Source organism: Oikopleura dioica, chromosome 1 (assembly GCF_907165135.1).
Source record: "Oikopleura dioica chromosome 1, OKI2018_I68_1.0, whole genome shotgun sequence".
Classification (NCBI taxonomy): Eukaryota; Metazoa; Chordata; class Appendicularia; order Copelata; family Oikopleuridae; genus Oikopleura; species Oikopleura dioica.
In genome coordinates this window covers 10,291,987-10,316,592 of record NC_137291.1, presented here as the reverse complement: position 1 = coordinate 10,316,592, position 24,606 = coordinate 10,291,987, and the positions used below count along the sequence as shown (strand labels likewise).

The following is a 24,606-nucleotide window of genomic DNA, read 5'->3' as shown; positions in this document are numbered from 1 at the left end:
AGCTTGTCCTTCTTCTTTAATTTTATCTGTATTTTAATCAGAATGACCGTATCTCCCGATGAATGGGCCGATATCACGGAAGAATTGACGCTCGATTGTGCTCAATTGAAGCTTGGACAGCTCGTTCATGAGCCTGCTTTTTCGCTGCATGAGGCGATGACGGCGATTGAAATTATGCATCCACAGGTAAGAATATCTTTCTATTCGCCTGCTCAAGATAATATTAAAAGTCCAAAGACCATGTGACTCAAAGTTTACATAAGATTCATCTCGTAAGGTCCTTCTGTGGTAGCTTATTAAGCATCATTAAATCAAATTACAAGCGTTAATAATTAGCCTTATCTCTTCTAAATTTCTATTTCTAAAAAGATGGATATTGGCGTTAAACGCACTCAAACACGAATCATCCACGATGTCAAAAGCGCAGCTGCCCTGGGACTCATTCCCTGGGATAATTGCTCGTACTCGGAGCTGATCTCCATCTTTGACACTCAATTTGGCGCGCTTCTATGTTGGTTGAATGGGCAGAACCTGGCGCAGACGGTTTATGCATGTCATCATATTCATGCTATTGATTTTCGGGGCTCCGATTTACCTGAAAAGTTATTTGAAGTTCTTATTTTCAGGATAAAATATAGAATTCAATTTATTTCTTTACGATTAACAGTCTTAGTCAGAGGCTCAGATCAGTTTTTCCGAACCCCCTATCAGATGATATCCCCGATAAGAAATTGAGAAGCTTATCTCAAGGAGTACTCAAGCTTGCAGGATTAATAAACGATCTGATCAAGGTAAGGTTCTGTTTCATATTCAGTAAAAGATTATAATCCTTCCAAGGCAGCAAACGTTTATGACGACGAAGAATTCCAGCCTGACATGGGTTACGGCTTCAACCTCGCTGCCGAGAAGAATATCACCGGCATCGTCAAGTTTTTGAATGATTCGAGTAGCGACGCCGCTAGATTGGCAAAGAAAGCTAATTTGAAAGAAGATATCGATGGTTGGAACGGTGTCAGGTCTGGTTTCACATTGTCTGTGTGACAAAGATAAAGTTAATCGTAAAGTTCTCTTCTGTATTTTTTGGTATTTTTATTGACAACCGATAAAAAGCAAGCGACTCAAAGTTCTTTCTTCTCTCCTATCGTTGCTTTCATCTCTATCAAATGCTGATAGTTCGGACATGAAAATTGATACGGACAAGTTATCTCAACTCATTTCTTCTACTTTGAAGCTCATATCAGGTAATTATAATTTAATTTATCAGATCATAGAATCAAACACATCAATGCTATTTTTTCAGACGCTGGAGAGACGGTGAATCTTGGAAATAAGACGCAACTTTACGATGATGGAGTTCGATTACCCATTGGATTCGAGCCGCTTTACAATCAAACTCTTATTCCAGGAATGTTCTGTCAGCTTCTTTTTTCTTCTCGAACCTCCCAATATGGGTATGTTGTTATTTGTTTCATAACATAAACAAAGCTGCGTTTCCCCGAGATGTGCCAATCGTCCCTCCAGACGACGTTTATCTTAAACTGGCTCCGATTCTCGAGGAGTTCCGCCATCTACTCAAGATGTTCAACTTTACAGCTTACGAGCAGTTCCTGGACTTTACTCGATCTTTCTCAGACAAGTCCCCGTCCCTTATCGCGCGGAGCTTGCTCTTCGTCATTTTCATCCCTTCTAATCGAAAAATTCTTGGAAAGTTGATGATGGCAAATGTCATCGAGAGTTCTATCTGCTCGTATCTCAAGTTGGATCTGTCAAAGGAGTTCAGGAGTAATAGAAACGTTCAATTCTGGACTTCTACTTATGGCTGCAGCATATTTTGCAATCTAATTCAAGACTACTGCTTCAACAAAGCAAGGCAGAGGGAAAGAATTGAATTTGAGCTGGAGACTATTGGACGGTTGATTGACGAAGTTGATAGAGCGGTCAACGAACCAGACATCAAGGTTCCTCTAATTATCTAGTTAATTCTAGTTACATAAAATTATACCTACCGTGATTATCATCCTTAATTCAGACTACCACCGTGGAGCAAATCTATCTGAACTGGATCGTCCTTCAAGCATCGCTTATCATGGAAGTCTATCTGACGCAAGGATTCAGCCTCGGCTTGTATGCAAACTACGAATTAGAATACATCAACTTCTACCTCGGCGATGTGATTTACCCTTCCATTTTGCGATGTCTATCCAGCTTTCAATCACTCAACCAAAATATACGAAAAGGTAAGCTTCCCTTACCACGAGTTTTTTTTATTATAAACATCCGTTTAGGAAAAAAGATTAAGTCGGATACAATCTCCGAGCGTCTTCAGCTGTACGGGATACAGAGCCATTTATCTAGAGCTACGTTCTTTTCCATTCGTGGATTCTTGAAGAAGAACTTAATGGAAACCCCCCAAATTATCTCTGATTCAGTGGGCGACAAGCAAAACGTAAGCTTTTTCTCTTTTGAAGAATGTTTTCAAAAAGTGTCTAGACGAGGTACACTCATCGTTTTGCAGCGTTGATGCACGTCCGGATCCCCACCTTCGTGTCCTGGGGAGATTACAGGAGGATATCCGGAGATTTGGACAAACGCGTTGATCAGGGAATCTTCAATGATCTCGCCGAGGGTTCGAGGATATTCGAGTCCGTCAAGAACCAAGTGAACTCGCAAGGACTTCAAGGGCCGTTTTTCAATCATATCAAAAAAGTCACAACTGCTAATATGATCACAACAAAGGTTTCACCCTTCCCCAATACCGTCCAATATTTTCTTTAGTTACTTTCAACGATGGATGTTCAAAAGAAGCTGATTTTTGAAAAGGAAGAAAGCGTTTCCATCTACCCAACATTCAAGCTAGTTTAAAATTTATTCTCAAACTCGATCGCCACAGAGTTCAAAACCTGCCACTCTTGTCCTTACCCATGTTCTTCAAAATAAAGTGCTTGTTAAAGGAAATTCTTTTGTTTGTTTTTCGTTGGATTTATTTTGCCGAGAAAAGTGCAAATGAAATGTATCACATTTAAAAGAATACTAGCTGAACTGACTAGCCTAACTGAGATAAAGAAGTAATTCTAAAGAAGAGTGAAAATATTTTTTTTATGACAGATCAGAGCACAATTGAAAATATCAGACATTCTACCATCGATTTTTAGCAGCAAACATATCGTTTAGCCGATTGAATTTTATCATTCTTTGGCGGGCAGCTCGCTCGTTTTTGGCCCATCGATTAACCCTGCTTGGCCGAAATCGACGGTCCATTCCAGAGCCTGAGACAATGGCCATCAGAGCAAAGATAATGAGAGAGAAGTTCATTTTTTGATTGAGATTCTTAGTTAGACTGTTTTTTTTTATGATTATTACAGCCCAAAGGTCATTTTTATACCACTCTTCTGTGAGAGGCAGTAGAGTGAAGCTAAGATGTCGCTCCTTCTTTCAGTGAGTTCTGAGAGTCGCTCTTTATGTGGGGGGAGTACTTTTTCACAAATATGGAGATATCATGGGAGATTATATATCATTGGTTTTGCATCCGATAAGCATGACTTCGGAGCATATTTCGGTATCATGATAAATGATGATTATTATTGAACTATATGGACAAGGGAATAAACAATAAAAATCTTTTATTGCGTTCGATTGAAAGTATTCTAGGCGTGAACTACAGTTATTCATCTTGTAGCTTGGCTAGCGAGTAGTTTCTTTTTCCATGCATTTTCGGATTTCTGTAGAATTCTTCTGCCTCTTCGATTGACCCGAGCATTTCTTGGCCGAGAGTTTCTGGAAGTAGAAAGCCTAAAATCATAGTTACGCTCAAAATCTTTTCACAGGTTTTTACATGTTATGACCTGCACGAGACCAAAGCAACCAAAGATGAAAAAAGGAAGCCATGAAAGTTTGTTCCCGAACTGTAGAACGAGAGGTGCAAAGATTCCACCTATTCTCCCGCCAGCTGAGGCAAATCCTACTCCGATTCCTCGAACCTCAGTTGGGAAAAGCTCGGAGGTGTGGATATAAATACAGGCAAATGTGCCTGTTACTCCAAATTTCCCGATGATTGCCAGAACTCGCTTGGCGTTTTCCATTTCAAGAACATCGCACGCCGCAGCTAGCAACATACAATCATAGCACTTTCAGCACATTACCTCCAAAGCAAGCCAAAAAGCCAATAGACATAGTTATGATAGTTCCATAGCGTCTTCCGATGATCTTTCTATCAACCAAAAAAGGCGTGACGGTCTGAGCAAGAATTTCTACCAGTGCATTGTACGCGTTATTTTGGAGCAAACTTCCACTAAGATTTCCAGCGCCGAACGCCAAGCCGTAGAATACCAGTGTCGTTGCAAACCACTAGCAATAAATTTAAGAGGATTAGTCTTTTACTTTTGTCTAGGACACACCTGGTAGAGCTCGATCATCGTTATTTTCCGCATGCCTGGAGGACGTAAAATATCGAGTTGAGTTCGAACTTGCGCTAAAGCCAATGATCAATGATTTCAAATTCACGTCATAGTACCGCTTTTTTCGTCGGATTGTTTCAATTTGATTTGAGCAGTGAGTTTCTCAGTGAACTCATAATCGATTTGCCTGTCAGGAAAGTATTTTACGCCGATTTCAAGTATATTCTCACTTGCCTTCTCATAATTGCCGGTTGAGAAAAGCCACGGACTAAACTTCAAATAGCATAAAGATCAGTTAGGGATGAGTAAACCTTGAAACAGGCAAAACCCAGAAGAAAAATAGCACAAAAGGCAGCGGAAAAACTGCTATAGCTAGCGACTGTCTACAGCTTGAGAATGACGCGAGTAAAGTTCTTTTTCAATATCTGGCACCTGACATCTTATATCCCGGATTTTGATTATACTTAATCGAACAGCGCTGAACGCATCGATAATTTTGATTGACTCGCATTATGTTAAATTTACTTAACCTATGAATAATGAATGATAATCTATTCCAAAGCTGTTCCTGAGATTGCCAATCTTTGAAAAAGTACCCAATGAACGAAAGAGTCAAAAATCCAAGCGAACAGCAATTATTCACAGCTTGACCGAACCATGTCCTCCATCTTGCGCCAGGAAGCTCGACAGCATAGACAAAGCAGCAAGTAGCGGCTCCCATGGCGAATGCACCCGCTAGAAATCGCCCAAGAGTGAACATTGCCACAGAATTGGAGATTGAAATTATAACATTCGCGATCATCAGTCCTATGAGACCAAAAAGCATGCCTTTCCGTCGCCCAAAACGATCCATAATAGGACCAAAAATAGACACACTGACGAACAGTCCCGACATGAATATACTTAGTTATGAGTCTTGAGAATCCTTTTTTGAACCATTGATTCTCGACTTGCCCAAAAACTGTCGAAAATCCTTCTAAACCCAATCCTTGTTGAGACAGTGTTGACATAAGACCTTTCGCAAACCAAGTCGAACTCCGTTACGAATGTTGATTCAAATAGTTCGTCATCATAAATGAACCCACTGTCACATTCAACCGTCGTTAGGTTCGCAGATTGTCGATTGAAACATGCCGATAGATTTTCTCCATGAAGGCATTGAGCTGTCCAGGAATCGGGGTATTTTTCACAAGAAGAAGGGGAAAATTCAAGGCCGTCTTCAAAGGAAAACCCTTCGATGGTATCGTCAAGTGCTGTTTTGCATCGATGTTTTGGAGTTTGTTGGAGAATGACAGAGCCCCCTTGAGTAAGAGCCGTACAATACCAGGTGTAGCCCGCCATGCACGCCCATAAGACTTGCCATTTACTTATCACTGAATATTTTTTAGAAATACAGAAAACATAAAAAAAGAACAGTCGCGAAGAAACAAACCTGGCCACCGTGTAAACAGAAAATCAAAGCCCTCCGCAGTCATCTCTCTCAGTCAAAGTGAATCTCACAAAAGTGAGATATTTTGCCCTATTGTCTAGCTATTTGATTTGATGATGGGACTTTATATTAGACAAAGAATTCTTTGAAAAACGAGATTTTTCGCTGGAAAATTTTTATGAAACGATCAATAAAATGGCTCGTTAGTTATCGTCCAACGCACGTGTCAAAAACGAGGAGTATTGTAGCTATTTTGTTATTTACATTTATGTATTATAGACTAGGTTCTTGATAGTATATAGAATAATACAAATTACTAGAAACATTTGGTGGCATAATTTATCTCATATTACTTCAATGCATTCTATCATCTATGTATCCATCAAATAAGTGTCTTATTTAATCTGTTTTTGCGGCTAAAATGACTAGTCATGTGAAATTTGTCTTGAAGCCTGTTAACTTCATGATGCGGGCATCTCCAGTAAATTTGCAGTCCCTTATCGGGATAAAAGCAAATATTGCCACGCTCCAATACAATGAAGGATGCTAAGTTCACTCTATGCTCAAGTCACAAAGTTCTCACATTTTATGAAGAGATAAAATGAAGGCTTTCTTCGCAGGAAAGGCTCAAATTAAAGATATCTATTGAACGATATATAGCGATAGTGCGTTATTACTTTATTATATACGTACAGTCTATACTAAATATTTTTGAGTCAAGAAATAGTGATTCCCTTCACAATCGGATCATTCAGTGCTTCAAAATATTCTCAAGACTGTGATGGCTTCGGTAAGAACTCGTCTTGTGTCTTATCGTCAAAATTTAAGATATTTGCGTCGATGCTTACGATGGGATTAAGTACTATGCGCTTATTCCTGATGCTGACAATTATTTAAACTTTCAGAAGGCTTCTGAATACTGCAAGTTGAGGAATAAAACGCTCTCCACCATCAGGTTGGTGATAATTTTTGCAGTTGATGGTAATATTTTTGAAGCTCATTTGAAGAGCAGGAGAAAATCTCCAAATTGGCGTTCAACCTTTCTCAAATCAATCGAGAAGGGGCCCGTTTGTGGCTAGGTCTTGTAAGAAAAGAAAACAAAGAGAAGTTTGAATGGAAATATCATGTCATTGACGAGAATGATCAGAAAGTTGATGTTACCTGCGATGTGACGAAGCCAACTTTTTGGGAGCGCGCGCCGGATCCTAATACGATGGGTACTTGGTTTTGCAAATATTTAAGACCTGCGAAAATTTAGACACCGATTGTGCTATTTTGGATGTCGACTATGACTGGACAGGGGACTTTGATAACCATGATTTGAAAAACTGGGAGCCAGTCAATTGCTTTAACTCGTTAAATGGAGATTCTGGACATGCTCATGGATTTCTCTGCACAGATAATGTTCCAGGTAATGTGAAATACGTATAATGCGAAATGATACTTTTGATTATTATAAAGTTTCGTCAATTTAAATATTGTAAGACAAAACGAGATTTCCTGAATCTTGTCGCCATGGCCACGATTTCCCAACGACAAAAACTACAACAACAACAACTCCAACAACTACTACTACTACAACAACTACAATAACAACTACAACAACAACAACAACAACGACGCCAACGTCCACAACGACAACGACAAGCTCGTCTCCATCGTCAATTATTTGCTCAATCATTTGTATTCTCATCGGTTTTGCTTTCACTTTCTGAACATTATCTCCCCGAGAATATCAAACAGTCTGCGATCAAAGACTGTGTTCAAAAACTGTTATCAAAGCTCGTACCGTATGTTGTAAGAAAACTATCGTTTTTATCTTTACGCTCAAAAAATTATTGTAAAGAAAATTCTCTTATTCACCTTTTAAAACATTTGAATCAACTGAATAATGCAGGTGCCTGAGCATCTATGCAAATGCGAGCAACAAATCGGATACCTTCATCTTCGCCGGATGCAGTAAAAGCAGCTCGCTTTCCTTCGCACGCATTGGCGTCTCTGACAATGCTTAAATACCTATAAACTGTTTGAGTCCAACACGCTGGGCGCCGCAAAGACAAACCGCAAATTTAGGGGATACCAGTCTCAGAGTTCAAGAGTAATTATTGAGAGAGAGAGAAACTAAAAAAAACGAAGAGAAAGAGAGAGAGAAAAGATGGTGCTTCCTATGAGAAGAGTTGTTTCTAATTTAGTCTTCGCGACTTTTACAATCGCGATTGGCTGTATAATCGGCTGGTCCTTCAGGAAAATTGTAAAGAAATTGTACATTTACTATTTGAGAGCACTTTTTCAAGAACTAACGCCGCAATTAGAAAAATATTCTTAGCAACCAGTCTCAAAAATCGATAATCGACTTCCGAAATTAAAAGAATCCTCAAACTTATCATTACATCTGGAAAGTCTGGGCCGCGCTCCGCCTATACGACCTTCAGATTCGTCTGTCAGTGATCGAAAAGGCTTCCACGAGTTCATCGACAGAAACCACATGAACGAAACACTGAAATCCTTCACTCAGGAAACCATTAATCCTGGGGATGAATCCATCACCTCCAGATTCGTTTTCAACATCACCAAGGATTGGAAAGACACATGCGACCAAGTTGTTATCAATTTCTACCGAGTGATGATTTCTACCCCGATTTCAACAACGATTCGAGATCAAGGAGGTAGCATCGTTGTTGATAGAACAGATCAAGATCCGTACATCGCATGGTCTTCTGATAGTAATCTTACTGGATCGGTGGTTTCGAAAATAATCCCGATAGAAGCTGGCAGGTACGACGTTTATTTTTTAATTGAGCAAAATATATTTTTGCAAAAGCTGATGAGAATCGAAATGAATAAGCAAACTTTCAATATATTTTTAATTAAGATTCTTATTAGATTGTTCGCTGAGCCTGAAGATAATTATTCATATTTTTCTTTGCGATGATAACTACTCTATCTCTTTTTAATAAAACAGCGTGAACAATTCTATTAGAATTTGCTATGGCAAAACTGGAGAAAAGTCTGTGACGGAGCTCGCACTCGAAGCAGAATCTGCCAACTGCACCGGTCTTTTCGTTGTTCCTGATTTGAGCATTTTCAAAGACTTGGACCAAAATGATGCTCAGTACGGTTCAGCGCATTATGTCAAAGGCGATATTTCAACAGACGCGGTTATTCCTTCGAATAATGTCAATAATGTTAGAAAGACTGTTGAAGAACTCAAGGTACGCGTTTTATAAGTTTGACAGTGAAGGAGTATATAATTCAGGAAGAGGGCAAAATTCCAAAGATTCCAATCGTGCCACTCTCCAACGCCGATTTCGACAAACTCAGCGGAAAGACAGTGACAATAGACGTAAAAATGAACACAGACTTGGCGGAAATTCAGGCGCCAGCCTGCTTCTTTTTCGGCAGCACTGTGCAGGAGAACTTTATCATTGTCGACTCGCAAATGGACGCTTTTGCAGAAGGAGTGAAGGATGCGAAGAGTGGATTGGTGATTCAAAACGAATTGATAAAGGCTATTTACGAAATGAAAATGACGGGTTGGAGCAATAAGAGAACGATTGTTTTTCAAACTTGGCCGACATCGCTTCTTGGGTTGATTGGATCCGTCGAATATCACCAAGAATACCGATCGACAATCGAGCAATTGTCCAATGCATACCTGAGTTTGGACCAGGCGGTGCTTGGGAAAGACATTTGCCTCTCTCGAGGATCCCCGTTATTCAACACCATCGCCACAAGACTTGCAGATGAAGTCGATTGGGACGATTGTCCGATCAGCCAAGGCGAAGGTAAAAAATTTCACCTTGCAGATCTTGTTTGAAATGATTTGTTTGCCGCCATTCGGTAGTCGACGTATTCTATCTAACCGTAAAACTCTTTATATCTTCATTGAACAATGATCTTGAGTTTGACTCTCAAGTTAAGATTGCACACTTTTGAAGAATTGGGAAGAACGGTATGCAAGACTAGACAGATCGGCATTTCCGAAATTTGAACCTGTCAACGTTGGTGGAAACTTTGAGCCGTTCTTTCAATCATCAGGTGTTCCTACACTAGCTTTCCACTGTTTTGATGATGGATGGAATCCCAACTACCCTCACTATCATCCAAGGCTTGGTAAAAAATTTTGGATAAAAATTTTTATCGTGCGTTAAAAACCAAGAAGTTTTTCAACCAATAAATAGTGGTTTTTCAAAAAAAGATTCGATGGAGAATTTTTTCACAATGGACCCCAAACTCGACGTTTTAGCTCGCCTGGCAAAGTACGTTCTCTCAGGAAGGAAAGAATAAAAAACGCATTCAGTTTTGCTCTATATTTGGCTAGCAGGGGCACATTCTATCGTTTTCTGAAATGTTTATTATTTCCGAATTGCAGTTATTGAGGTGCTCGCCGGTCACACAATCGTGAACTACGATGTTTATAGTTATTGCGAAAGGATTTACCAGGAAACAATAATTCTCAACGATCAGTATTCTCAGCTAACGAAAATGAATCGAAACACACAACTTCCGTCAATCCAGGGAATTCTTAGGTAAAATAAATTTCATTAAATGAAATTCTGAAGAATTTTTGCTTATGATATTCTTGCTATTCAAAAACGGTTATCAAGATTCAATTAAACTGATCAATATGATATGATTATGAAATTTGATGTTATTCAGCGCATCTCAAGATCTTCTACAAAAAGCACGAGAATATCAAGATCTTGTGTTACTGGTTACAAGTAATGAGGACTTCACCGAACAAGATACGTGAGTCCATTCTTATCTCTTTGATTTTCATCGTTTTCAGGACCATCCGATACATCAATTCTCTTGAGAGGCTTTTTGAGAGGAACTTGATCGAACCAAAAAGCGGCGTTGACGGAGAGCACGTTATCTACGGGAGCAAATCGAGATACACCAGGCTCTATGGAATCTACCAACTTGGTAAGGAAGACAAAAAGAGCAAGATGTTCGTCTTGACAAAGACGTAGATATGATTCCTGACGATCGAAATAGTCAAGCAGACATGTCGTTTTTCGACCGATTCTTTGAGAATCCTTGCCTTTGAATCAAGAACACCGGTTTCGATGTCTAGGAGAACTTCCCCCTGTAAAAATCAGGCAGAATGCTTATTCATGATATTTTAGAGGGCTTCGGGCAGCTGCTAAGGCTATTTGAACAAATAGAAACGTATAAAAGCCAGTCGCTTGAGATTCCTGAAGACCTTATTTACACATTGCAAAATGAGTTCGACATCGTCCAATATCATCTTGATCAAGGTAACATTGTCACTTCCCTCCTCGATGTACAATTTTCTAGCGCACACGATTTTGGTAAGCTTCCTCAGGATCATGGTCAACTATAATTAAAAAACTACGTTTCTTTTCCCCTTTCACTAGACTTCATTCAGTAATATCTGATGCAAAAAGCAGCAATATGTAAATAAGAAATAAACTATTTTTTGATAAGCTTTTATTAAATATATTGTCTTTGAAGATACTGCAGTTGTGTAAATATTTATAATTTCAAAATATATATAGATTCGTAAATTGTTACTTTCAGTTGAGATCTCCCCATCCTTGTCCAGTTGGCATGTCTATGTGGGCAACTTGAGGAAGATAAGCCCAGGGGAAAGTGTCATTCGTCATGAACGCGAATGAGGCCATGTGAGGGGCGAACCATTCTTTCAGCTTGTTTTTTACTTCCATGGAGATTCGAGGCGCAGCATCGGGCACTAAAAGATGATGCTTACGGAGCATTATTTTAAGACTTTGTAGGAACGATATATTCACACTTAGGATACATCGAGATCAAGACAAAGTAAATGATGAAGATTGTCGGTACTTATCGACGATTTTATGAATTCATAAAGTATGAAGATACTTGATGCACTTTAATTCATACTATAAAATTTATAGCTTATCAATCAACGAAATAGTGATGAAATATACTTACAAACAAACGAATCCCTTGCTGGACAAACGATCTCATTCAAATCAGAAAATTGACTTGTGTCGATGCAAAAGAGTCCCGCTGTCGCATTGAAACTAAATGCTTTTGACGGAATTGCATCTTCGATTCTCAAGAAATTTTGAACACGTCTGACAGCCACAATTGGCGCTGTCTGAAGCTGCCTTCCATCCATGATAAGAATATTCCCGCGGTCGAAAACTCGCAGCCAGCGGCGAATATGGATATCGAAGAGAGATGTGGTCAGGATTGAGGTTTCTGGGCGGATGGTTCTTATATTTTCGATGAGTTCCTCAAAATCCGTAACGCCGTATTTTGATATTTCTGAAGGATTGTCTCTGATGGCGGAGAGGAATTTCGTGTAGAGATCGGCGAAACTTGGAAAATCGGTCACCTGAAAATGAGTTTTACAATTATCATTCATATTTGAGAATTCTTACAATGTCGCCGACAGCGTCCAATTTTGCCTTCCAATCAGCATGATTCGTGTCCAAATTGTTGTAGATTTCGAAAAACTCGAGTTCGGCGCGCTCGATTGGGTCACAAACCATCATAATTATCCTCGTCTGGTTATTTGGGAGCTCATCAATCATTCTTTGTGGCACTTGTGGCTGGATCAAGTACTCACTCGTGTAGTCGACGGAGATTTGCCAAGGCTTTACTGCCGGAATTTGCTCCTTGTACCAATCCACGCTAGAAATTTGATAAAGATTGACGAAACGAGACAGGATGAAATTACCCCTGAGAATATTTCTCGTCCCAGAAGTGTAAGTTCTGCTCTTCGGTGAAGAACATCTGCGGGTGATGTTCCATGTACTGCCGGAGGACATGACAGCCGCACCGAGGAGCGCCGATAATGTAAGCTTTCGGAAAATCATGTCTTGCTGGATCATATTCATTCGGTGGAGGAAGTTTGTAGGGATCAGGAGCAACCATAGCTGGACGACTGGGGCCGGAGTTCTGTGAGATCTGGACCCAAGATATAGCTGCGTCAGTCTAAGGAAAATGATTTAACTATCATCGTCTGTTTGACATGTTTTCAATTTTTCTTTTTTAATTATCTTAATTGGTCTCCCAGATAGACAGGGCCCATTTTTGATCTCAACAAAGTTAAATTCCATGATGAGGTTTCCATCATAGGAGACCTGGCTCTCTTTCATGATAGTATCATTGAAGTTTTTGCGGAATCCCTAGATATTTATCCTCAATAGAACCTAGTTTTCTTACCATGGATGTCTCCGATTCTAACCCATCAAACTCGTAAGCAATATAATACAAAACTCCCACCAAAGCAAGACCAATCATCAGATACTTTCTGCATTTGTCCAGCTTCCTCTCTATTTTCGTATCTTCTAAGTCCTCGTCTTCGATTTCTATCAATCTTCTCTCTATTTTTTTGTTAATAACTTTTATCAAAGAGGGCATTGTGAGGTTCTCTTAGCTTTGTTTTCACTAAATGACAGCCTTAATTGGGAAAAAGGGATAAAGCAAAAATGCCGTCGGTGGCGAAATGTCAGAAGTGATTTATGAGCCTGGAGGCTCAAGCACCACCACCGCGCTAGTTTTTGACAAGCACTTCGGCAGAGTCATTCATTTGAGTGGATAAATGAGCGAATTACCGGCGAAAGTTTCAAACTTGAACATATCTCAAGAATTCTTAAATTACGCGGCAAAATAAGATCATTTTTCTTCCCTATTTGAAATGTCAACTTTAACAACGCGATTAGAAACATGAAAGAACATCACAAAAAAAAAACATATTTTTATTGGAAATTCTAAAACACATATTCTGTTCACCTGGTGGGTCGATATAATCTGCCGTTGAAGTGACATACTGATTAAATGAAGACATTTGGACACAGTCTCTTGAATGAAATTCAAATTCTCTATTAAAACTTTGGCATTTAGAATTTTTTAATACAAGTAATTTTGACAAGTGCTAGTTTTTGTAACGACCAACCGTGCACCGTGCTGCACCAACAGCCCCGGGGCGAACTTACGGTGACTTAGAAAGGGATGATTGCTAAAAAAATATCTTTTACTAATAACGGTTTCAGAACCGGTGGGGACCCCGTGGGATGGTTGAGTTGATTTACAACCAAAGAATCTTCCATTGTTGCAAATATCATTTTGAAAATTTCATTACGACAGCGTACTATAAGGTGTCCAATAAAATGAATAAGTGAGAAAATTGTGGGAGAAAGAGACACAATTCTCAAATTCGGCGTCAAATAAAGTGTTTAATTCCGGCAGCTGCCTCGTGAATAAACTTTAAAGAAAATAAATCGTTTAGTTGTATAATTTATACAGTATGAAATAGATAATTTGTTTATTTGAAGAAAGAGAGGAATGAAAAGTTTCATAAAATATTTCCAGTGAAACTACTTGAGGTATTTAAATATGAGTCCAATAGCGACGATTCCAACAAAAACACCAAGACTTAGCCCAACTATAATGCGAATATCAAATCTCTCAGGTTTAGTTTGTTCGTCTGAGCTTTTCGGAAGTGGTCGTGCAGTTTGAGGGGCCCTCGTTGGTGCTGGTCGACGAGTTCTTAAAATGAACGTTACTATCTTTCTACTGGAAATAGCATACTTTGGCTGAACCGAAGGAACATTTGGATTCTTCCAGCCAATAGAAGCTTTTGTAGTCGTTGTTGATTTCTCGAGAACAGCGCCTGGCCGCGTCGGAAGGACGGCAGCTGTAGTAGTTGCGATTTCAGCAGGCAGACCCATTTCCAATATGTCTGATTCTTTTACGACAGGAATTTTGGAAGGCCGCATCATAGTATCTGGTCCTTCATAGGCTACTTTGAGTTGATGAGCGCCGGCAGTGTGAGCAAAGATTATTTCAAGCGAGTGGCCTCCGAACGGCATGAGAAGATCAACCTGTCAAATATTCAAAACTAGGATTTTTTGAATGAGTACCTGAAAAGGCTTCGCAGTGGCCGAGCAAATCAGATCGGCAACTTTGACGCCATCAACGAGAACCTGTCCAAAGTCCTTCGACCCGAGCATGAAGTAGAATCTATAAGCGCCGTCAATTTTCACATTGAAGAATGTCTTTAGTTTTCCAACAAAGCCCTCGAGTCCGAGAGCCACGTAAGGGCTTGGTTTCTTCGGGTCGACAATAAGAGCTTCCATCTGATGAACTCCTTTTGGTCGTTGATAGTGGGCAAAATTGATTGTTTTTGTGCAGGAAAGTGACTGGGATGGCCAATAGGAAATCTTGACGGGCAAGTCAACTTTGCATGCAAATGGCATATCGATACAGCAATCCTAAAGAACATGAGGACAAAAAATAATGCGAATGACTTACCCCTCGCATCATACAGTCCAGATCACACTGACATTTATGATCATTTCTTGGATTCTGTTCGCATCGTCCCACGCAGGTTGTTCTTGACCAGCAAGAATAAATTTGTCTTAGAAAGTTTTACTTCGATATATAAAATGGTATCTTACCTGTTGACGCTTGAGCATTGATTGTACTGCTTCTTCCAAAAAAGGGTTTGAGCTCCGTCGCAAAGCCCAAGACAATCTTGAGTCACCGAATCACTCTCGCAGCAATCTTTTCTTTCCATATCACTTCTGGCAATAAGCTTGGAGACTTCTATCGGGTCCGTATCTTCCGTATTTACGAATGATTCTTTGATCTGGTCAACAAAATGTTTTCGATAAGACACCTTTAAATTTCTGGAAAATACATTTTTATCAAGGTAAATTAAATCCTAATTATTATGCTATGATATAAAATATGTTAGAAATAAAAGCCATATCAAACAAGTTTTATCAACCGCGACCTGTATGATAGCATCTCTGGAGCTTGTAAATTTCGCTTTTACAATATTCAAGAGCACTCGAAAGAGCATCCACAATGCTTGTCTTCTCACACATTCTAGCACAGTCGCCATTGTGCAGGCTTTTCGGGAACTCAAGTTCGCAGCATTCTCTTAGACTCACATCTGCTCGCCTTGAAAAAGATCGAAAACAAGTTTTAAAATGAATATATCGAGTTAAATTTCGATTCTCTTCCTTTTTAGCGTTGCTGATTTTATTTCCTTGTAAGCACCACCTGCTGACTTGAAAGAACCAGTTAAGATGACCGTGGCTGGTAAATCATTAGGAGCAGATAACGGCTTCCACGTGACATCAATAGCGTCGCCTTCGTAGTTTTCAATTCGGAATGTGTCCATTTGATTCGGCTTCGATTTGTCACAGTTGAAAGCTAAAATTCTTCGCTGGCATGTATATTTTTAAAAACAAACTAACGATCTGTAGAAGCAACTCCGAAATCGCCGAAAGGTTGGCCAGTTTCGCCATCTTTTACTTGGACGAAAAACTGTTTGAACATCGTATTTGACGTTTTAATCTTGACTGGAATGATTGAGCCCCGATCGAATGTTTTGAAAGCTGGAATAATTTGGAACTCTTCATCGTCTTCTTGAAGATTTTCAAGATCCAAAACGGGGCAAGTGACTACAACGGGGCTTGGAGGGCCCACTGGAATCGGTGATGCTCTATTTTGATCAAATGAGACTTGATTTGAATAATCAGTGTCGAGGTTTTCGGTATTTAGAGGGACAATATAACTGCTGCCGCCATTTACAGGCACTTTGACTGTTGGATAAAGTCTCTCTTGTTCCACTCGTTGTCCAAGTGCAGAATGAATCTGCAGCACTGCCCAAAGAAAATCTTTTAAAATCATTCTCTGATTTACTATTTTCGTAAATATGTGTAGTTTCAGAAGGAATTTTGCACGTTTTTCATGCGACCGCGTACTGCAGAGGTTCATGCGCGATTGGCGTACTGAAATTGCCCCCCGGCGGTACTAGAAATCCTGCACCACCGATTCTTATCGGTGTTAATGAATGTAATCGGTCACGGTCACATGAGCTTTATTATATCTCGCATTTCCACTTTCCTTTGGCTTTTGGGTGAACCGAACTGAGCCTTGAAGAATGAACAATATCTGTTTTTATGCAAACAAACTAATGTTACAATGAAATATGTCAGTTATCGAATTGACCCAGAAGAAAATATTATCCATCTTTCTGACCAATTATTCCACTGACTCCCAAGCAGTCTGGACTTAAGATCGTTTTAGAAACAACAAAAAATAGGTTCCTCGAGGCTTTTTTGTCATTTCTGTTTGAAGCGCTGGTCGCGTTTTGCCAATTGAGCCACCTATCTGCCTAACTCTATGTAATTAAATCCACCTCGCCAGATTCGCAAGAAAAATGATAAAAATTTAGCATTTTCTTTCAGATTTAGAAGCATCTGTACTTTTGTGATAGAGATAGACACAGAAGGATAAAAGCAGAGAGAACAAGTTGAATGAAGCTCTTCAGGTTGCTTCTTCTTGCGCTTGGAATTTTGGGCAAAAATGCCGAAGAAGAAAATGGAGATGGAAAAGTAACGCATAATGCCAGCGATGTACAGAAACTGAATGAGCTTAGAAGAGCTATTCTTGATGCGCAGGTACGTTTACTTTTTTATGTAATATTTTATCCGAACGTACACACGTCTCCTCGCCAAAAGTCGCTATATAGTGAGCATAATAACATGGTCATACGTTTTTAAAGAGAGTCTTACGTATAATTCAAAGACATTCCATAAAATAATAATAATATAGGAATAAAACGATGACAAAATTACCATCTACATACGGAGAAAGACGTGTAGACATTGTAAAAAAAAGAGAATATTTCTATGAAAATATTTAACGTCACCATCTTTTTTTACCTCAATAAGAAATGACATGCTCGCTCGTTTTATGAAAGTTACCAGCGTCATGATATTTGGACGAATGTCCGACTCTAGCTGACCGCGAGCATCATAACTGCGCCACGTCAATCCCTATATTTAGTCCCTCAGCCGCAGATAAGCTTTTGAAAGGCTCCACCTCCAATTGACGTGTGGATGCCCTAATCCCTTTTTGTTATATCACTCGTGACTTCATTGAGCATCTAAAATGTTTACAAATGAAAATTTCATAATCGAAATTTTTAATCAACATTTCAGAATTTGATTTCTTCCTTGTCTTCTGAGGAAATCTCAGAAAATATCGAGAATGAAATCAAAAATTTAAAACAAGAAGGAATCATTGATCAAGTGGTGGAGACCGCCGCGGAAATCATAAAAGAAGGGAAGTCAGAAGACGAGCTGATCGACGAACTCGTCACTCTCAAGAAGATTGGATCCTTTGGAAACTTTGACCAGATAACCATCGAAAGAGACCATGAAGGTTCAATGATCATCACGAAAACCCAACGAGTCAGCGAATCCAACTCTCAAGGTAAGCTGCTCAAGAGCCTTTTCATATAAAGCGAGAATATCATTCTCCAAGAGGCTTAGTGTTTCACGAGTACGTCTGGGATGATGATGATGAATTCACTCATTAAAGCTTTTCTCCCTGGAGTCGATTGTCTCTTGAAGGGCGACGGGTATTTACTCTTCCCGGTCAGGGGCACTTTTACGCGACTTTTCTTCCTTGAGCTCATTTCATCGAACCTGATTTTCAGAAGTTCTCATCGATTTGGTAGCATGCTAAGAGTTGCAAACCGTGATTTGAAGGAAACTCGGATACTGTCAATATTTAAGTAGCTCTGTATGATAACATAGACGATTACTGGGAACCGTTTTTAGGTCTTTGATGTTAGCAAAAATGCTAATTTGAGTGGAAATTTTGAGGTATCTTCTGACAGGCCTTGTTCAATCCCTAAGGACTTGGTCCATTCCCAAGTTTAAACCCCCATAAAAGTTGACTTTGATGATGTCTTTTCTGTTGTGGCTCCTTAGGGTGGCTTGCATTGTTTGCTGGATTTTGGCGAATTCGCGAGCAGTGAAAGTATCACTTGAGTGCGCCCCTCGAAATGTCTGAATAATGCCTCACTCAAGCACCTGCTTTGATTTAGGCGCCTTTTTAGAACCTGCCTATCTTTTTTGCTGCTGGATGAAAATTGATTCCCACGGATAGTTTTTTTTTGTTTTATAACTTTATTTTGTACAGATTGGCTTTTAACTGGGTAGCGTTTGATAGAACGGAAATGGGTTTTGTTGTTTTTGAAATATACAAGCTTAGATTTTAGTGCTCAGAAAGAAGGATTCAGAATAATTAAAGCGGCGCGGAAGTTGCTTTAGTAGGAGCTGACTTCTTCGGTGGAGCTGGCGGAAATGTCGGGGTTGATGGTGGAGGCGACCGTGTCGTATGAGTTCATGTTGGTCATGGTAGAGTAGACGGAGGGGTACAGCTGCCACATGTCTGGAATCGCGGAGAACGACATCGAAGGCATGGCGGACTCAGAAGTCGGGATCGAGTGGTGTTGGAGATTGTAGGCTCCAGTAGTGAGAGGAGAGATGTTGAGAGCAATGCTGTGCTGAGAGGTGATTGGTTGGTGGTTCTGCTGCTCCTGGAGGACTGGAGTTTCGGTCAATGGGCGTTCCACCTTTGGGACGGGGTCGTAGACTTCTTGCTTGATGATTTGCTCCTTCTCCGGGGACGGAGTCTTGGTGCTGTTGATGGGGACTGTCAAGCCAGGCTCGGAAGATGGGCTGCCGCTCTCGAGGGAGACGTCGGTGGAAGTGTTCATCGAGTTGCGTCGTTTCTGTTTGGGAGCCGGAGCGTCATCGGAGACGAGCGATCGTTTGCCTTGGCGACTTCGGGGCTTTTCGTCTTTCTTTGAGAGCTTGAATCGCTTTTGTCGACGAAGGTAGCAGCCGTTCTCGAACATGTTGTGAGCCTCGGGATGAAGAGCCCAGAACGCACCTTTGCCGGGGATCTCGGATGAGCGGGGCACCTGAAAATGGGTTAGATTTATGAATTCTCGAATAATTTGATATTTATGGCTAAAAAATTGGTTGAAATTTATTACCTTGATGAAACAATCGTTGAAAGAGAGCGAATGACGGACGCTGTTTTGCCAACGCTGCTGGTTCTGGCGGTAGTAGGGGAAGAGGTTCATGATGAACTGGTAGATCTCGTTCAAAGTGCACATTTTGCGAGGAGATGCCTGAAGAATAGAGTTAGTTTGGTTTTTCTGATTTGGTTTTAGAAAGCTTTGTCACAATTAGAATATTATTTTACCTGAATGGCCATAGCAATGAGGGAGATGTACGAGTATGGAGGCTTGGCGTGCGAATGTTGGTACTGTCTGTACTGATCAGCAGGGCTAATACCAGGATAGCTGAGCGGAAATGGCTGACCCGCTTGAGCTGCTTGGGCGTTGAGCATCGCGTACTGGGCGAACTGAGTTGCAGGAGCTTGGGCAGCATTGAATTGGCTAAAGTGAAATTTTAGAGACTGTTTTTACTTCATTTTACAAGAAGAATTATTGTTGAAGAATTTGATTCAACTTACGTTTGATCGAATTGGACTTGGGATGCTGCGTGTTCGTCTCTTTGAGTCTGGACTGGGATCTGCTCTGGGTACATGGAAAAGGATCCCTCTAGCATATTTTCAAATCCAATAATCGTTTCCTCTAGACTTTGTCTTTGCTGTGTATCTGTCAAACACTCTGTCGCTTTTGCTGGCTCTAGGGCTGTGTTCTTCGAGAGCGTTGTAGCTGAGATCTCTCTAGTGCTCCTAGTAGAAGTTCTTTCAGTTTTCACCTTTGCTCGGTAAACACTCAAAACAATATGATAATTTGGCTTGGGAGGTATGATCAGGCTGATTTAATATAAAACGCGAAGCTAGATGGCCACTGCGCGGCGCTGTGCCCAGCGGCGAGTGCCCAAACGGGCGCAGGGGCGCCGCTCGGGAATAGAAGGCACCCGCTGCGGGCGAATGCCTCAAGCTATGGCCTTATTGAATACACACAGGTTCAAGGGCATCAAAAGAAGATCGCCGCAGATGGAAAGTTATTTCCGATCGAGATCTGACGTGTGGTAATTAGGTTTGCCGACAAAACTCTCAGATAGAATCTCACTTCCGAATCAATATACATTTTCCCATCGGAACCTGCTGAAAAGGAAACAAGTCTTAGCTCCAGCAGCAAGCCTGATGCATTTAACCCAACGCCGAATATGACTAACTCAAAATGCTCATGCTTCCGTAAATATTTTAAAATTGTCAAAAACAAGTATCATTCTAATTGTCATGGTGGCCTGAAAAGTTTATGTTTCGTTTTTGGAAATGTGGACTTTGTTTACGTTTGATTTATGAAAAAAAGAGTCGGAGGGTGTCGTGAAGCGGATATCGTATCTGTTTGTTTTTAAAATAATTATTTTCACTGAACTTTTTTGAGTGGAATATTCTTGAGGGATTTAAAAATCCAAAAAATTACAAAAGAAAAGGCAGCCGCTCAGGCCTTGCGCGCGGATAGGAAATGCTCAAGAATGGAGAGTTTATGGAATAGAACTGCGGCGCCGGAACACAGACTCTTTGATATCTGGAAGCTCATAAAGAGACATTCAGCTGAAGGGCGGAAACGCGGATTTCGCCGCACCCGCTACCGGCGGTCCACATTGTCAGTGCGCCTTTGATGTGCCGCGCGAACATGATTTTCCTAAAGTAAAATATTTATTTCATAATCATTCTAATTTTGAACTGGATTCTTGGTTGAAATTCTTTATCAAGCTTACTGCCTGTCTGTTTATAAACACTTTAAGTTTGGCAGTTTTTTTGCAGAAATTTTCTCGCTGAGAAATTTCGAGAGACCCTTATCCCGGTAAAAGCCTGTTTGAGCTTTGAAAATTCTCAAGTTCGCTTGATACTTTATGTCCACAGGAATTTCACCGAAAGTGCTTTTGAAGCAAAAAATCTCCTTTAGACATAAGTTGGTCTTTGTTGATTTCACGAGATAAGGTTTCACTACAATGGGGGATTTTCTTGAAGAGGCGCGAATTGACCGGATGAAGAGCCACGCGGCCGGGGAACACAAACGGCCTGTTCAAACACTTTCCTAACAAAAATCCTCCTCATTTATAAGAATGGCAATTTATTGTACCTCGAAAGAACGAGATATAATGGCCTCCGAAAATACAATTAACCGTAATATCATGCGATATTTGCCAAAGGCGGGAACGATCAATCTGGCCGAACTTTTCAATGGCCTACTGTTTTCGCCTGAATTAACTATTTCCCGTTTTCCATATTTTTCTCGTGCAAAACATATTCAAAATGCCGGAACATGCCAAAAATAACCGTCGAAAATTTCGATTCGACTCGAAATTCTTAAAAAAGGTCCTGTCAAATTTCTTCAAAAGACATCGTCCGGTCCGTATCATCTCAAAATTGAGCTGCGAGCAGGTCAAGATCCACCTTACTAATGCATCTTTGAAGCTCCCCTTGACTGATGTCCGAGCGTGTGCTCAGCCCGCATTCGCATCAGATCCACCGCTCCTCTGAGCCCGCGTGATGGAAGGCCTCGGCTGTCACACTCGATCCCGTTTTTACAACTTTGATGCATTTTATTTGAGCAGACGCTGTGAGCAGTGCGGCACGAGTTTTAGTGCTTTGCCCAGCAAATATGCGCAAAGGTTGTTCGGATTTACGGCCACCGACCTCTTTTTCGGCGAGGCTTTCCGGGTTTATGGACGGGCGAGACAAGGGATTTAAGCCTGTTAGCCGAGTTTTTAAAAAGGGATGAGCTCTGTCACGGCGGTTTATGAAGCATTTAAACATATTTGCTTGGAAATTATTATTAAGCATTGATGGATTTCTCGAAAAAGATGCTCAAAAATACTGTTCATAATTTTTTTTACTTATCAAAAATTTGAACTGGAGAATTTTCTGATAAGACTGTGAGACTTTCAAAAATCCATGTAGAATCCAAGTTTGTACTCAAGTAATAACATCTCCCGCCGAGAACTTATTCCCCCAGGTCATCCAGCACCGAGGTCGATGGCCATCTCTACCCAGATGCGCGCCTCAGCGTGGGACTTCTCTTCTCCCTTTATCGCTTTTGCTCTCCCACCGCGCTATCAAGGAGATTATAGCCTACTTTTGTGTTTGCATTTGTGATTGTGTATCGTAATTTCTCCGAAAATGTAATTCTGATTTTCAGCGGGAGAAAACGATGGGAAAGCTCATGGCGGAAATATTGCAGTACCCAGGCCGATTCTCAAGTCGGCTGATTTCTCAAATAATTATGAAGAAAAAGGCGAAGAAAAAGACAATTCTAAGGCGGAAAAGAAAGAAGACGAGTCGGAAAGAGGAGGATTTCTCCACAACGAACAGTTGATTACGATTTGTTTAGCAGCACTAGGTTAGTTAATACGACAATAGCCAGTCATCAACGTTTTTGAACTAGGAGTTACGTCAACGGGGCTTTTGATGTGGATCGCGATTCAGCACTTGTACGGCATTTATACTGACTTCAAAAAGACAATGGCTCCAGTTGGCTACCGTGAATCAAGCTACGGGTAAGTTCAACGACCTTTTCTTCTTTCCTTTTAACAAGTTCTCCTAGCGATGAGTTCGGCTGCCCAGAAGTTTGCTCAGTCATGTCTGCTCGCATGGCCGATCGACCTCCATCATACGAGCATTCGCAGCAACACTTTCAGAGGTTCGTTTTTCCGGCACTTGAAAAATGGGAAAACCAAATAACTTTTTCGAGAAAGAAATGTGACCGTTTACTTTCGGATAAAAGGTTTGCCCGGCAAACTTTCGCAGGTCACCTCCTTAAACATTTGTTTTCCGTCCCTGCGCTTACATAAGCCAATTTTTTGCTGTCGAGTTTATGGAATGTTCTTCAGGGAAAACTCATGTCCGGCAGATGATATTCCACCAACGCCTCTTCCTGCTACGAATCCGCTTTCACCAAATCCAGGTCCTTCAACAAGGTTGGCAATTTTTCTTTTTGATAAATTCTCGAATAATGAAAAATCAACCGCAGCGGCTGCGCACATCACAGCAGACAACGCTCAACGGAAGAAATGCTGCCGCCATTACCGGACGAGGACGATTCTGAATGGGAAAGTGATGATTTTCATATGGCAATGCCGAACTCACTCAATGATGCTACTCGGCCATCAAGAATTCCGGCACTAAGAGCACTGGAAGACGAACCTGTTGCAAGAAATGTTATCATTAGCTTTGAATAAAGTCCAAGTCCAGCGCGATGTTTATGCTGGAATTTTACGCAAGTGGGTTAAAATTTGATAACATAGCAAAAGACATTTACAGCGCAGATTCGCCTCAAGAAGACGACTGGAAAGGTTCAGGAGGTACAGAAGACAGACTCAAGGGGGAAGATCTCACTCCCTGGCAGACAAGTGTTAAAAATTCTCAAAAGAACTAAAATTCTCGAATAGATCATTTTTAACACTAAGAAGTCCCAGGATCAGTAGATTGTTCAGTCAATGAAATTTGCCCAGACGATGATTTCGAAAGATACTCAAACGCCTCCCAAGAAGAATTTCGTGAACAAGAAAGAAGTCATGAATTCTTGCAAGACTTTGAATCCGCGCCAGAGCTAGCAGAACTAGAATTTATTCATCGACTTATACGCGAGACAGGATTGTTTCAAAATCATAAGACTTAGTAACTCGAAACGTCATATTTGAAACCAAAAAAGGTGCTTCTCCAAAACGAGCGACATCTTTCGCCCACTACGTCGACCGAAAAGTAGCTAACGATGGCTCAATAGTCCAAGTTATCAATGTCCAGATCGAGCTCGACAAGTACTCAGCCACGGCTTCAAGTCCAAGGCAGGGCGTAGAATTTGATGAGTCCCTCGATGAAGTCGCTGTTTTTAAAGTAAACATGTAACAGTTCACTTTTGATTTTCAAAATTTCCTACGCCAAAAAAGTTATTTACCTAAAGAGCCCAAAATCAAGGAAGTTTTATCAGAATGAAATGCAACTGTAAATAAATCATAACCTAAAACA

General features: G+C 40.6%; 10 protein-coding genes across 10 annotated transcripts; 5 read left to right on the top strand and 5 right to left on the bottom strand.

The window, feature by feature from the left end:
* The first annotated feature begins 42 nt into the window (after positions 1-42).
* On the top strand, positions 43-2,945 carry LOC145696052 (N-alpha-acetyltransferase 35, NatC auxiliary subunit-like). The gene is made up of 11 exons (XM_081773041.1): positions 43-186; positions 370-576; positions 714-791; positions 838-1,016; positions 1,111-1,241; positions 1,301-1,395; positions 1,476-1,958; positions 2,030-2,237; positions 2,286-2,446; positions 2,491-2,736; positions 2,776-2,945. The coding sequence occupies exons 1-11, from the start codon at positions 43-45 to the stop codon at positions 2,860-2,862; spliced, it is 2,019 nt and encodes a 672-aa protein (XP_081629167.1). The 3' UTR covers positions 2,863-2,945.
* Positions 2,946-3,603: 658 nt separating this feature from the next.
* Positions 3,604-4,775, bottom strand: LOC145697681 (solute carrier family 22 member 15-like). The gene is made up of 6 exons (XM_081774899.1): positions 4,706-4,775; positions 4,511-4,662; positions 4,395-4,468; positions 4,140-4,344; positions 3,833-4,102; positions 3,604-3,789 (listed from the first exon to the last, which is right to left on the bottom strand). The coding sequence occupies exons 3-6, from the start codon at positions 4,425-4,427 to the stop codon at positions 3,662-3,664; spliced, it is 636 nt and encodes a 211-aa protein (XP_081631025.1). The 5' UTR covers positions 4,428-4,468; positions 4,511-4,662; positions 4,706-4,775; the 3' UTR covers positions 3,604-3,661.
* Positions 4,776-4,777: 2 nt separating this feature from the next.
* On the bottom strand, positions 4,778-5,949 carry LOC145697692 (solute carrier family 22 member 16-like). The gene is made up of 3 exons (XM_081774911.1): positions 5,827-5,949; positions 5,377-5,767; positions 4,778-5,296 (listed from the first exon to the last, which is right to left on the bottom strand). Exons 1-3 carry the CDS (start codon positions 5,867-5,869, stop codon positions 4,813-4,815), a joined length of 918 nt encoding a protein of 305 aa, XP_081631037.1. The 5' UTR covers positions 5,870-5,949; the 3' UTR covers positions 4,778-4,812.
* Positions 5,950-6,388: 439 nt separating this feature from the next.
* Positions 6,389-7,695, top strand: LOC145707397 (uncharacterized). The gene is made up of 6 exons (XM_081784920.1): positions 6,389-6,443; positions 6,551-6,613; positions 6,652-6,778; positions 6,820-7,040; positions 7,082-7,234; positions 7,309-7,695. The coding sequence occupies exons 1-6, from the start codon at positions 6,425-6,427 to the stop codon at positions 7,536-7,538; spliced, it is 813 nt and encodes a 270-aa protein (XP_081641046.1). The 5' UTR covers positions 6,389-6,424; the 3' UTR covers positions 7,539-7,695.
* A 556-nt stretch (positions 7,696-8,251) lies between these two features.
* LOC145712082 (transferrin receptor protein 1-like) lies at positions 8,252-10,110 on the top strand. The gene is made up of 5 exons (XM_081789770.1): positions 8,252-8,598; positions 8,804-9,035; positions 9,080-9,608; positions 9,745-9,936; positions 10,022-10,110. Exons 1-5 carry the CDS (start codon positions 8,309-8,311, stop codon positions 10,108-10,110), a joined length of 1,332 nt encoding a protein of 443 aa, XP_081645896.1. The 5' UTR covers positions 8,252-8,308.
* Positions 10,111-10,198: 88 nt separating this feature from the next.
* On the top strand, positions 10,199-11,272 carry LOC145700209 (uncharacterized). The gene is made up of 5 exons (XM_081777468.1): positions 10,199-10,352; positions 10,483-10,572; positions 10,613-10,749; positions 10,953-11,084; positions 11,125-11,272. Exons 1-5 carry the CDS (start codon positions 10,309-10,311, stop codon positions 11,172-11,174), a joined length of 453 nt encoding a protein of 150 aa, XP_081633594.1. The 5' UTR covers positions 10,199-10,308; the 3' UTR covers positions 11,175-11,272.
* Positions 11,218-13,722, bottom strand: LOC145700199 (heparan sulfate glucosamine 3-O-sulfotransferase 1-like). The gene is made up of 6 exons (XM_081777459.1): positions 13,573-13,722; positions 13,003-13,163; positions 12,515-12,771; positions 12,216-12,468; positions 11,761-12,169; positions 11,218-11,539 (listed from the first exon to the last, which is right to left on the bottom strand). Exons 1-6 carry the CDS (start codon positions 13,625-13,627, stop codon positions 11,364-11,366), a joined length of 1,311 nt encoding a protein of 436 aa, XP_081633585.1. The 5' UTR covers positions 13,628-13,722; the 3' UTR covers positions 11,218-11,363.
* Positions 13,723-14,127: 405 nt separating this feature from the next.
* LOC145707229 (uncharacterized) lies at positions 14,128-16,524 on the bottom strand. Its single transcript, XM_081784724.1, has 7 exons — positions 16,047-16,524; positions 15,578-16,002; positions 15,240-15,423; positions 15,094-15,199; positions 14,703-15,053; positions 14,371-14,663; positions 14,128-14,328 (listed from the first exon to the last, which is right to left on the bottom strand). The coding sequence occupies exons 2-7, from the start codon at positions 15,669-15,671 to the stop codon at positions 14,157-14,159; spliced, it is 1,200 nt and encodes a 399-aa protein (XP_081640850.1). The 5' UTR covers positions 15,672-16,002; positions 16,047-16,524; the 3' UTR covers positions 14,128-14,156.
* Positions 16,525-17,001: 477 nt separating this feature from the next.
* LOC145702770 (uncharacterized) lies at positions 17,002-24,595 on the top strand. Its single transcript, XM_081780040.1, has 9 exons — positions 17,002-17,255; positions 17,799-18,072; positions 22,781-22,981; positions 23,027-23,138; positions 23,186-23,281; positions 23,472-23,558; positions 23,612-23,784; positions 23,882-23,992; positions 24,057-24,595. Coding segments are annotated over exons 1-9 (1,200 nt in total). The 5' UTR covers positions 17,002-17,111; the 3' UTR covers positions 24,059-24,595.
* LOC145708745 (uncharacterized) lies at positions 18,787-20,421 on the bottom strand. Its single transcript, XM_081786445.1, has 4 exons — positions 20,134-20,421; positions 19,861-20,056; positions 19,649-19,786; positions 18,787-19,573 (listed from the first exon to the last, which is right to left on the bottom strand). Exons 1-4 carry the CDS (start codon positions 20,226-20,228, stop codon positions 18,914-18,916), a joined length of 1,089 nt encoding a protein of 362 aa, XP_081642571.1. The 5' UTR covers positions 20,229-20,421; the 3' UTR covers positions 18,787-18,913.
* Positions 24,596-24,606: the final 11 nt, after the last annotated feature.